Source organism: Mastigoproctus giganteus, chromosome 7, assembly GCF_048544385.1.
Source record: "Mastigoproctus giganteus isolate SK-2022 chromosome 7, ASM4854438v1, whole genome shotgun sequence".
Taxonomy (NCBI): Eukaryota; Metazoa; Arthropoda; class Arachnida; order Uropygi; family Thelyphonidae; genus Mastigoproctus; species Mastigoproctus giganteus.
In genome coordinates, this window is record NC_143581.1 from 181,776,828 (window position 1) to 181,790,863 (window position 14,036).

Here is a 14,036-nt window from a genome sequence, read left to right on the forward strand (position 1 = left end):
ACACAACTTTTTATCATGGAAGAAGAGAATTGGCCACACTAAGTGATCCAGCATGGATTTTATTTTGCATGCATAGTTCAGAATCAGTTTCTGTCATCTGATCAATGGTGGTAGTTCACTGAATTCAGCATACAGTCTACAAATTGACAAAGTTTGGTATGCTCCTAAGGCTATATGAATTTCTCCGTGATATCCTGTTTTAGCAGGTGGAGGGCACTCGGTCTGGAAGCCGTACACTGGATCTGACAAATGTGCAGTATAGTTTTAGCAACACACACATATACCTGTTTCCTATGTTGTAGCAGAAGCAAACTGTGTTTTTTTTTTTTTCCAAGCATATTGTTCATAGTTATTTGATGTGTTCAAGGAAAGTTAATTTCTTGTCAAATATTAGTCCAGTGAATTATACATTTCTTTGTACTGGAAGTGCTTGTCCATTTGATTTCAACTCCGGGTGTGTGGAGGTTGTGTTTTCAACAGATGCACACTGTTTTTTGAGCAGACAGATGGAACCCATATAGAGTCCATTTACTAACATTGTGTATGGCTTGCTGTATTTGTCATTCAGTTGTTTGCATGCTTTGAGAGTGGCTAAAAATAGTGAAGTCACCTACATAGGGGTCACTATCTACTATAGGTGGTAGTTTATTTCCTATGGTATTTATTTTTATGTCAAACAGTGTAGCATTAAGAACAGATCCTAAAGAAGCTCCTTAATGAAAGACCAGAGAGAGAGAGAGAGAATGGTCATACTCGAACTTGAAAGGTTCTATTCTTCAAGAAGTTCTGAACAAAAATAGGTAGGTGTCCCCTTAGTCGTAAAGTATGTGTCTCTCAGAATGCCATGTCATCTACCTTTTCTATATCGAAGCAGACTATTACTTATTTGATGTTCAGATCTGATGAATGTATCACACATGCTGACTTTGATTTTGGACACATGATATCTAATGTTAATCTGTTTCATCTGAATCTATATTGTATATTCAAAAAGATATTTCTTGGCTAAATGCCTAAGAATATGAAGGTGTTTGTTTATACATGTGTAATACACACACATCATTTCTACTACCAAGGTAGTTTTAATGCATCATTTTAATTATATCTCATATTGTGAATACCTTTACAAGTTGCCATTAGAAAGCTCCGAAACAGTGACATCTGGGTGGTGGTATCCACCAAGAATAAGTAACGTTAGTCTTCTCCATAGGTGAAGCGTTACTTACTCGAGGTAGTGCAATATTTATGGCAACTCATTGTGAAAATATTTACAATATGAGATATAATTAAAATGATGCATTAAAACTACCTTGGTAGTAGAAATGATGTGTGCATCACCCATGCATAAACAAACTCCTTCATAGATTGTATATTGTTTAGTAGATTATTGATTTCTGGGGGACTAGTTCAATTTAATGTTCATTTTTTCAGGATCTTGCACAGGCAGCTAGTTAATGTAATTGAAAAATAAGTTTCTTGGGTTATCAGGATCTTTACATACTTTAGGGAAAGCTAGTGCTACTGCATGGTGCTCCTGCTCTGGGTACTTGTTTCCCCATGAAGATCTAGCTATATAATAAGAGTACTATATTCAATGATTTATATCAATTAGCTGTTTTCACTGTGTGTATCATTAGGTCCTTTAGCACTTGTCATGTTTGGTTCAGTGCTCTGTTTAGTTCATCTGTTGTGAAAGGGGAGTTATACAGTTTGTTTGTTTTTTTCGAACTGAAATTGATCTCTCTTTTTTTTTTCTTCTATTTGCTCTTTATATTTCTGGAAATTTAAAAGGCAAGAAATTTTGTGCCAATATCTTTGGAGAAGCCTTGCCTAATGCATTTGCAATTCAGTTGGTTTTGCTATTTCTTGCCCTTCCCAGTGGAGTTTTGGGGTTGGATAGTTAGTTCTGATATTTGCCACTAATTTTTTTTATTTTATTTTGCATTACTTGAGCTTTAGCTGTTTGCTTTATTGTTGATGCAAATTGCATTCAGGTAACTTTATTCCTTTCACATAATATTCTCTCTTTCAAATAAAATTATGTAACTCTCTTATATTGAAATTAGATTATCTCTAGAGGAGTATCTGCAGAATTTATTCCAGGCTTGGTTTTGCTCTTTTGGCTTTTCTGCATCCTTTGTTCCAACCATGGTTTTGGGTATATTTAAACATCTGTTGACATTTTAGGAATTTCTTGCTTTGCTGCATGTAATAACTAGTCTGTGATGTACATTACAGCTTTTCATGTGATTTGCCTTGGACAATCAATGGGTCTAATGTTGACAAGTTTCAATATTTCTCCCAGTCTGCTTCTTGATAAATTGTATGGTGTTTGGCTTTGTATTTTTGAATTGCCTTTTCTCTTTTCCAGATTTCACATACTCTGGAGAAAGCGGGGTAGTCTCCTCTACAGTTAAGACACTGGGGTTTTGTGGCTGTTCATTTAATACTGGCATGCTCTTTTGAGTGACAAGTGGCACAAGCTAATGATTCTTGACAAGCTGTCCATGCGAGTGGACACATCTCTGACATTTATAGCAATTTGGTTAAGTATGTACATCTTCATAAGACAGTTTAAATATCCTGCTTTAGCACATGCAGTCAGGATTATATTTCCTGGTGCCATTGGTGTGGTATTTCCTTACCATCGTATGGAAATATGTTTCACACCAATGGCACTCTGTTCTTTCAGTTTGTACTGGAGTTAGTATGAACTGAAAGACAACGCTGAAAGACAAACCATATACAGCTCTCAACACGAGACATTTTGAGAGTTGTACGGGGGATACAGTGACCAGTATCACCTCCAAAGTTTGGTATTTTCTGTAAATGTTCTGCCTGTTTTGGATTGGCTGCTTCAACTATATCTCTTGGCTTTAGCTATTTTACTGAGGTTGGAGTCCCTGCTATTCCTACTAGCCCTTTCTGAATGAAGCACAGGCCATTCTTCCTATGACTTGTTCACCAGTAGAATGTATTATGAGATACAGTGGTGTGACTTGCTGATTCATTTCCGTTTTTTTTGGATGAGTTTTTGCCTATGCCTTCAGGTTGGCTGATGTGCATGTCTGCTCTGTTCTTTAGCTGTGGGAGTTTGTCTTTACCATTCAGGTTTCCAGCCTGTCCGTGGGAAGGAGTAGTGCCACGAGGTGGCCAAGCAAATATTAAAGTTAGTTGAATTAGTAAATTTAGTAATAAAAGGGGTGAGAAAAGAAAAGAAAGGTAATTTCCTTCCTGTGTTTTTTTTTTTTTTTATATTTATTTTGGAATTTTCAAAGTACAGAACTACTTAGCAGAACCTGAAGAGAGGAAGATGATTTAACTAAAAAAATAACCTTATTCACTTATGGAGCATGATGTAAATCACAAAGAGATCACCTTGCCATGATATATGCTTTGAACCCAGAGCCCAAGGTTCTGAAAAAATCTCAAAAATCCACAAGTATTTGTGGATTTTTGAGATTTTGGAACCTAGTGGATTCTCAATGGTGGTGGTTCTCATTATCAACAATTAATATTTATTATCCAGTCTTTCTTATCGTAGGTGTCAACTTCAATAAGCAATTCCAATTGTTAAAAGAGAAATTCCTTTCCTAGCAAGTTATCAACTGATGCTGAAAACCAACTCATCAAAGCTAGATGAAATAAACCTCACCTATAGTGCACTAGGTCTTTTTGCAGAGAATTTTAATAAAAAAAATGAGACAGTGAATGTCAGACAGAAAAAATGTGAGAAAATTTACTTCAAAGACAAGATCCCGTAATAAATCAAGATGAAATGAAAGCAAAATTTTCCTGCCTCCCAAAAAATTTTGCATTTTGAAATTACTATATAAAATTATTACCAACCTTTGGAAATAATTTTATATAGTTACATTTTGTAATTATATTAATTTTATATAATCACAGATTCTTAATTTTCATTAAGGATTTATAATTCTAACTTCCAACTTTAAAGATTCTTTGAGTAAATATTCTGATCTAATACATTTCATCATGTATGTGTACAAAAAAAAGTAATGTATAAAAATGAAAAAAAAAAGAAATGATCAAATAACTTTTATATTTATAAATTTTATCTAAATCCTGAACACATTTCTATGCACATTTTTATGTGGGTGATATATATTATTTTCACTAATTACATTTTCTATAGTTTAAAATAACTTTTTATGATGTCCTTCCTTCAGTATTATCTGAAGATAAATTCAATTGATTTCTGTACCCTCTTATAACTAAATGGCCTCACTATATACTGCATAATATAACTAAAGTATTGAATTCTGACACATAACGGGAATTGTTAAAACTAATCATGTAACTTTTCATAGAAGGAAAATAGATATACAAACTTTTTATTAATCAGTATATAATTTTTTTTTTTTTTTTTCAAATAAACAGTCACAAAGAATATAAATAACAGACACAGACGTGCAATAAAATTCAGCAAATGCCATGCAGTTTGTTAAACTACATGCAACCTGAAGCAGAAGTGTCATTTGCACAAAATGGTAATCTCACACCCATAGTGTATAGTGCATACTAACCAAAACTACTTTGACTATGAGATGATTTTCATATTCTTCTTCTTGTTTATAGTTCTCTGAAGAGATAGAAAAGTTACAAAAGGAAATTTAGCAAGCAGAAACAAATTAAGAATGAAGAAAAAAGCATCAGCTCAATTTTCACTTGAAGTCTTTTAAAAACACTAATTTAAAATGCCATGCTCTCATAACCATTCAAATATGGTGTGATCCAATAAACAGCACATCCAAAAGAAAATTTCTGTTTTGTTTGTAAGCATATATTTGATATAACGTGCATTTCATAAATGAATCAAAAACTAATGTATGCTAACAAAAAATTTAAGTGTCTTGGAAGGATCATACTAGACCACAATAAATAGCATAAATATTTGTGCCAAAAGAGTTAAAACATTCATTATACAGCAATGTATACCCCACCCATACACACACGCGCACATGCACACAAATAAAAGCAAATAAATATGCATATATGCACACTATATATAGTACAAACCAGAACTAATTTGATTATCAGATGATTCTGGTAGGTTTCCTCTAGCCTATAGTTTTCTGTAAAACAAGATACAGCTGTTAGCATTTACCCAGTTGTGGAGTGATATACACTATATTACCAAAATGTTGGGTGAGCCTCTTCAAAAGAATAGAATAAGGCATCCCATGTACTACAATTCACTATTGTACAAAACACCTGCTTTATGAAGTGTGCATTAGCTAGGCAGAGCAATAAGAATATTCAAGTAAAGTAAAGAGCTGACAGACCTTCAACACATAATTGGCTGCCACACAACAATAGGGGAGGAACTGAGTATTCATGCACTTTCAATTACTTTATGATAGGAGGCCATGGAAATAGCACTCTGCACCACTTTTGACAGCTGACTTTGGATTACAAGAAAACTGTGGGGATGTCTTTCATAAATGGAAGACTATATGTAATGATAATATAGCAAATATGGTAGGTGCATAAAAGTTATTGACAGCTCAGGTTAGGAGAACCTTAACAGACAAAGAGTCACTGCACATCATGCATTAAAATAACTGAAACTTTTAACAAACATTTTCTGGCAAAGCCAGCATGTTTACCCTTTAATGGGGACTACAGAATCAAGATTTTGGAGCAGCTTCTCAAAAGCTTTGGAATATAAGCACCACATACAAAATGTGATGTACCGTTATATACATCACATTTTGATGAATTCATCAACATTCTCTCCAGAACAGTGCAAAGGCATCATGAGGAGGGATCAATCATAATAAACATTACTTGACTAAAATTCAGTGAGGGAGTGATTTGGTGTCAATTGAACAAATGTTGAACCAAACGAGAAATGTGGTGGTAATTTGAGGTTGTTTTTCATGGTACAAGTTTCAGTCTTTGCTTATACTATGTCAATAATGAATGTTTAAACTTAGTATTTAAACAGTGATACCATACCAATTTTGATGTAATACAGTCCATTCCGGTTATTTGGGACACATCGGGACTATGTTACCCGATTGCATTTTGGCCCGATTAAGCGGCTGCCCCAATTATCCGAAGTTTCACGTAAATAGTTAAAATAGTTAAAAATACAATGTAACCCCCCTCCTTTTTTGCAATTGGTTCACTGTACAATCAAATCACGTTACCATGAACTCAACATAGTAAAGTACCGTTCACTATACGATGTGCAGTAAGCGCCGGTCATTGTGATCACGTTTGTGAATTGAATTTCAATTCTATTAAACAGCGATTCTAATTAGCGAAAATAGGAGGAATATTATCCACAGGCTATAAAAGCAAAGATATGTTAAGCACAAATTTACCCTTTATTACCTTACCAATTAAAAAATTAAATGATACGTGAAAATCGGAATAATTAATACGTACTGTACGTACATATGAACTTGTTGAAATTTCTGTTCACTGACATTTGTGGGAGGGGAGAGGTTAAAATTTAAAACAGTAAAAAGATAAGCAATCAATAACAAAGAACACAGCACACACAAATTGCAAGTAACACAATACGCGCAAGTGACAACCGAGTAACGAGTTACAAAGCTTTAAAAATAGGAACGAAGAGAAGATTTGAAAATTAATTTTTTTATATGATTTAAGATTTCATGGAAGTGTAAACACATTTCACCATAATAACCCACAAAATTCCAGCTGTCGGTATTATCGCAAATTCAGTAAGATCGAGTTTATTGTACGTTTATGATAGATTTCACTAACAGAAAAGCCCAATAAACAGGTGACTGCTAATTGTTTTTATTGTTTTATGGTTGTGACCTCCAGAATTTCGACCGAACCACGTAGTACCGTCGGAGACAATCGTAGGGTAATCTCCAGTGCTGCGGTCTCCTGCCCCGATTAAACGGCATGCTGTTCCAATTAAGTGAAGTAAACCCTGGCTATTTTCTCAATCGGTTTCTGTTTTTTAAGATTTGCCCCAAATAAACGGCTGCCCCGATTAACCGGTGGCCTAAATAACCGGAATCCACTGTATTACATTTTGCATACATACATTGACCAGCATGATAAAACACCTTGCAGTATTATTGTAATGACTGCCATAAAGTTTACAAAGATCACCATCTTGTATATTTACTTATTGTCCCAATACTTTTGGTAATATAGTGTGTGTTTATATATCAGTATTTCCAAGTGTTCAATTCTCTGCATAAGAAAATCTAGGAAATCAATACCCATGAAAATTATGTTTTGGTATAACTATTACGAAAATAATTTGAATACTTAATATGCTTGAAGCATAATGTAACTTAAAGTTATGTAAACTTAAAGTTCATTCACAGAAACATTTTTACACAAATAGAAGATAACATTCAAAATAACAAAATATAATTCTATCAGTAAAAACCTAAACTTTAGTACATTTGCTTATAATACCAACAAAATCATTTCTTTATTATAAAAAATATATAATGATAATTTCAATTAATTTTGGGGTAAGTTGCATCCTTTCACACCAACAAAAATTAATAAGATGGTATGAAGTCCTTTGGTGGTACTCATTACAGCCCTGATTTTTATAGTAGATAATTTAAAGTTTTCCTCTTATTAAAAATATTAAATATTTAATCACACAAAAACAGACAAGTATAACTAGTGGTGAGCTGTAGTGGGCTCGCATGGGCTTGCTGGAGCCCACTGTTATTTTTTTTGAAAATTTGCGAGCCCATTGTTGAAACAATCATTTATTTTACAAATGAAATCTTGAATGCAATTATTGAGTATCCAGAGCCAAATGCAATTATTGAGTATCCAGAGCCCAGCATTTTAATGGCACAGTCAATCAGTTATGTATTTTAAAATTGCTTCATTTTTGATTTAATTACAGTCGGACCTCTGTTTAACCAACTTCTTTATACCAAATTAATTTTTTTAAATTCCTTTTGGTAATTACATTTAAAATGGTTTCCATTGAATGAAGAAAATTTCTATGTAACGAACGGATTAGGAGAAAACTTTGTATGCATTATTCTCACCTCTGGCCTTTAGGCAATTTAGGTAATTAGAAAGTACGAATTAAGGGGGGTGAAAGGGATTACCGTTTCACAATGTTAATGGTGTCCGTAAAACCTATGCAGTCACATACCAAGAAGTCGTGCTAGTCAATATGCTTTCCATAGCAAGTCAGAGGTGCATATGTTTTTCAGAGAAGTGAGTGATCCACGCCTTCCAGTAAATTTCTCCATCTATGTTTACATGGTCACAGTAGCTGAATCACAGAGTAGTAACGTAGTAACATATCTTACTTCTCTGTGAGCTGAATATCCATGTGATTCCGCCATTTTGCACAGTATTCAAAGAACTAGTAAAAGTAGCAATGTAGAGATGGATTGAGGCAACTAGAATATTATATAAACTTTACCAAGATGAAATGTTGGCAGATTTTGGAACTTCATCAAGGCTTTCACTGTGTAGAAAATGTTCTAAACTTTAATGGCATACAGGCAATAATTAAAAAAAAAAAAAAAAAAACTGTATGCATATCACCAATGTCCAAAAAATCAGGGCAAATTAAGGATGATTGCTAAAGAACTTGATGTGGAAACTATAAAGATCGGTCGTGTGTTCTGGCCATGATGTAGCTCGCGGATGGCAATTGCGAGTTGGAGGAATCATCCCGCTTTGTGCAAAAATTTTGAATCAGAAGTTAAATATCCTGGATTAGTAAATCGACTTTTAATCTGGAATTTCGTAACTATTTAGCACTAATGATCGACATTCTGCAGGAAATCTTACCTTTCAGAAGCACTATGGTAAAAATAAATTAATTAATTATTGGAACTATTAAAGCTATTGCTAATTTGAAAAATTCTGAAGGAAATTATGAAGCTAAAATTGAGAGCATGTTGAAGTGGAAAGAATTTGAAGGAATAAAAATCGAAAGTAAGAACACATTTAAAAAATTACTTCGTGCCAAGTTATTAAATGCATTGTTTTATCTTTAAAGAATAAGTTATTAATGCAACAGGGTGATTTTAAATTAAATAAAGAAAATAACAATACCATTGAAAGAAATTTTAAATATATGCTACCGGACGTATCAGTGGCCAGATGGTGAAAACCGAATAAAGAAATTTTTTTTCTGATAAAATATGAAATAAAATTAATGATTTTAGAGATTTTGTCAAAGCCAGTTTATCTTTAAAATCGAGTGAAATTCCCTTTTCAATTAAGAAAGCCAGAAATATCTTTGAAACCATTGCGATTAGCACTACTGAAGCTGAGCGAGCTTTCAGCATAATGAATAATATTGAGTGAATGAATGAATACATAAATAAATAATGTTGACAATTAAACATTGATCCTTGAGGTTGTCACAGACATTCTCTCAGATATGCCAGATAAGCTGTACTTGCTACCTGGGAGTCTAAAACGCTGATGGAACTGATATTCGAGTGACACTCAAGTCAAGTGGACCCAATTTCGGCGAAGTCCGGACGGTCTGTGACAGCCAAATCCTCTGCTTGCACCTTCACGATGGTGGGACTGTTAGTAATTCTGGGTATAACCTCCATGCACAAGTACATGGTGGGTGACCACCCAGGTGTGAACCAACGTAAGCAGGGGTCGAGGTGTGGCGCCCACACCACATGGAGGAATGCCGCCCCTCTATGTTACCAGGCAGTGCTAGGTGGTAGATGACTCTCATCAACCGGTGAAATACCACCACTTTGCTTATTGGAGGCTTGAAGTGGTGGAACCCATGTTTAGTCTCTAGAGCTAAGTTCCGGCCAGCCCTTCCCTATCTCTTCCATCATGCAGTATGATTGATGACTTTTGAGGTTATGATGAACATCGTGGCGAGACCCAATATTCCTTACATTTCGAGGGTACAGCTCTAAAACAGAGTTCGCAGGCCGGCCGCTAGTTAGTACACCGGACCAAACCTATTGGTAACTCTCTAGGAGGCTTCCAGATCAGCTAGTGTATAATCTTGCTACCTCTACTCTGCCGGATAGTGACTGGAGGGAGTCCGAGTAGTGTGTATGCGGGGAGCATTGTCGAGGCCACGTTATGTCAAGGATCTGGGTATATTCTTACCACATGTACGCCCTATCCAAAAATTTCATTACTTCATACAGCATGTCCCACCCACTTTTTCTTACTATTGAATACACCATGAATTGTCAAACTAATAGAGCAAGCTTATCTGCGAAAAGATCTAAACCTCCCAAGGACTTCCTAATTCATTTCACAAATATACGTGGTCTCAATTCTAATCTCAACGATGTCCATTTCCACTTGCAGTCTTCCAAACCCCATGTACTTTTTCTGACAGAATCTCAGTTATCGGTTGATTCAACTACTGCTCATCTCAGATGCCCAAATTATTCGTTGTATGATTCCTTTCGCCTCAAAGGTGGTACATGTGCATATGTCCGTTCTGATATTCCCTGTCAGAGACTTGGCAATTTGGAATCTCCTCTCTTTGATCTTCTCTGGCTTAAAATCTCTCTACCTCATTGTGTCAAATTCATCTGTTGTCTCTACTATTCTCCCAACTCCACTAATCACTTGGAGCTCTTTGACTTCCTCTCTTTGCAACTTGACTTTCTCCCGTCCAACTTTCCTAACAGTGAGGTAATTTTCCTTGGTGATTTTAATGTTCACAACTCCAACTGGCTTCCGTTTTCTAGTCACACCGACCCAGCAGGTCGAGATGCTGAGGCTTTTGCAATTACTAATGACCTAGCACAGATTGTTCATTTACCTACAAGAATACCGGAAAATCCTAATCATACAGCCAATACGCTTGATCTTTTTCTCACAAACAACCCTTCTAAGTACACTGTCGAAGTGAGAGGTCCTTTAGGTACTTCAGATAACAACTTGGTGATTGTCTCTTCTCCAATGGAACCTTAATCTCGTGGCTATTCCCAATGTGTTGTTTGGCATTACAAGAATACAAAATGGGATGACCTGCAAGACTTCTTTTCTTCTTTTCCATAGTCGGATTACTGTTTCAAAACTTCTGATGTCAACGTTTGCTCAGATCGTGTTAGTGAAATTATTCTTGCAGGAATGGAATCCTTTATCCCACACTCCACTTTAAAATCTCGTCCTTTATCTAAACCTTGGTTTTCCAATAAATGTGCTAAGGCTATTCAAGAGAAGAATGTTGCATATCGTAATTGGCTTGTTTCTAATTTTTCAGTTTCATTTTCTGCCTACCCCAAAGCTCGCAACAATTGTATAGCAGTTATTAATCAGTCCAAACTAGAGTTTGAACAGGCTAAGGGTAGAAAACTTGCTTCTTGCCCTAATGGTAGCCGAGCATTCTGGTTTCTTGCCAAAGCTATTGGCCGCAACTTTTGCCCATCTCTGCTCCCACCTCTGTCCAAACAAGATGGTTCTGTTGTCACTTCAGCCAAGGATAAAGCTGACCTGCTAGCATCCCATTTTTCTTCCAGCTCATGTATTAATGATCTGGGAAAAACACCTCCCACCATTCCCAACACACTCCATTCAATGCCTCCTGTGATCTTCCGTCAAAAGGATATCAGAAGGATTTTGATGAATCTTGATTTTAAGAAAGCCCCAGGTCCTGATGGTCTTTCTCCACTTGTTCTCAAAACCTGTACTCCTGAACATACTCCTATTCTTTGCCGCCTTTTTTCACTTTCTTATTCCAAAGGTGTTTTCCCTTCTGCTTGGAAATTTGCTCATATCCAGCCAGTTCCTAAAAAGGGTGACAAATCCCTCCCATCCAATTATCGTCCCATTACAATTACTTCTACTCTTTCTAAAGTAATGGAGAAATCAATTAACCACCAACTCTTAAACTACCTAGAAACCTTCCGTCTGATCAACGATCGCCAGTATGGATTCCATCAGTGTCGATCCACTGGTGATATTCTGGCTTATGTTACCCATTTAAGACTAATTCAATGGAAAGGTTCGGTGAAACACAAGTAGTTTCTCTTGACATCTCAAAGGCTTTTGATCGTGTTTGGCATAAAGGTCTTCTAAACAAGCTTCCATCTTATGGTTTGCCAACTGTTTTTAGTAATCGATTATCCAGTTTTCTCTCTGTTCGCTCACTGAGGGCGATGGTAGATGGCTCTCTGTCTTCTAACTTCTCCACTAATGCCGGTGTCCCCCAAGGTTCAGTCTTTTCCCCCAATCTTTTCCTCTTGTATATCGATGACCTTCTTCCATTGACTGGAAATCCTATCCATAGTTTTGCCGATGATAGCACATTGCATTCAACTTTCCATTTTGAGAAACCTTGTCCTGCTCAATCAGCTTCAACTTCTCGAAAATCTGCTACCAATTCCTTAAATGCCGATCTTCAGTTAATTCTCCAGTGGGGCAAAGACAACTTAGTTGATTTCAACCCTTCTAAAACTCAGTCTTGTCTTATATCTCGCAAAAAGGATTCTTCTGCTCCTATGCTTATCTTTAGTGACACTCCGATTTCTAGGCAAAATGATATATCTCTTTTGGGGATTACCCTGACTTCTAATCTCTCTTGGCACAAGCACATTACAAATATTGCTTCCTCTGCATCTAAAAAACTTGGTTTTCTCTTTCGCTCTCGGCGTTACTTTTCTTCCAAACAGCTGCTCACTCTGCATAAATAGCAAATCCGCCCTGCCATGGAATATTGTTCCCACATCTGGGGTGGTGCCCCCAAAACCTCTCTCAGGCTTCTTGATTCCATTCAGAAGAGGGCAGTTCGGTTAATTAATGATTCATCTCTAACAGAGTCTCTCCACTCGCTTTCTCATAGATGCACTGTTTCTGCTGCATGCCTCTTCTACAGATACTTCCATGGGCACTGTTCTTCGGAATTGGCTTCTATAATTCCCGCTCTCTCTTTCAAAACAGTCTGAACACGTGCCGCCACCAGCCAACATCCATTTACTGTCCAACTTCAAACCCACAGAACCAACTTTTCGTCTTCTTCATTTATTCATTCAACTGCCGTTTTCTGGAACAACCTTCCTTCATACGTATTTCCTGAAAATTACAATCTACAGAAGTTCAAGTCCAATGTCAACAAATATCTTCTTTCATCTTCTCAACCTCCAACCCAAGCACAGTACTAAGTACTATAGGTTCTTATACCTCTCGTGTTTGGGGTTCACATAAAAAAAAAAAAAAAAAAAAACACATTGCAGATTATGATGACCATACATCTAAATAGAAAACCATTGCTTCAGTTTGATCCGGATCGTTACGTCAAATCATTCCTCTGGAATCATCGCTCGGCTATTGAGCAAAGCAGAAGATCGACAACAAATATTAATAAAGAAGTAAATTGTATATGGCAATTTTTAGAATAAATTTTTCTTGAATATTTGTGTAATTTTCATGTAATCTGTGATTTTGTTTACTTTTTCTAGAAAGTTTGTTTTTTATGTAATGTTTGTTTTTATATTGTGGAATGTTTTGTGATATTTCATGTTATTTTTTATTCGCAGTATTAAAATTTTATCATGAAAAAAATGTAACCATTATATTTCCCTAATTGTTAAAAAAAAGATGAATAAAAAAAGTAGCGCGTGTGCTCGGCACACGCGGTGGATGGTTTATGTGAAACATCCTTCGCGTTTTTTTTAGGTATTTTGATTTGTATATATCGATTACGAAATAAGAGCTTTTTTATTGTAAATATTTTATTGATCATTCACAAATTTACATAATTTCTGGAAGACAAGATACAATGGATTTAAGATAACTAAAGTAACAGATGTATACTTGTGAGTGCAACGTATCTAAATAACTCTGGAAAACGGTGTCGACTGAAGTACCGATAACATACGCAGCTGTTAGGGGCACCTAACAGTGGAATGAAATGAAAATGCGAGATGAAAAAAATAAATTGTTGACAAATATTTGTATTGTCACAGTCATATGGCAAATACTTGTATTGTTGCAATCATACTTACTGCAGTAGTAACTGCAGGAAGTATGTTTGTGATGTCATACTATTCAAGAATTCTAAAAAGTTAGGAACTCCAGACACTATT

The 14,036-nt window shown here is 35.7% G+C and overlaps 1 protein-coding gene across 5 annotated transcripts in view; it reads right to left on the reverse strand.

Annotated features, from left to right (window-relative positions):
* The window catches only part of LOC150083375 (anoctamin-8-like), a 423,636-nt gene that overhangs the window by 128,547 nt on the left and 281,053 nt on the right, over nucleotides 1-14,036 (reverse strand). For 4 of the 5 annotated variants that reach the window (XM_090377998.1, XM_090378001.1, XM_090378000.1 and 1 more), the window contains one exon: nucleotides 5,041-5,096. In XM_090377998.1, coding sequence (XP_090234124.1) covers nucleotides 5,041-5,096 — 56 coding nt within the window. Of the gene's footprint in view, nucleotides 1-4,547; nucleotides 4,604-5,040; nucleotides 5,097-14,036 lie in introns of all 5 variants that reach the window. The other variant, XM_090377999.1, reaches the window with a different exon arrangement.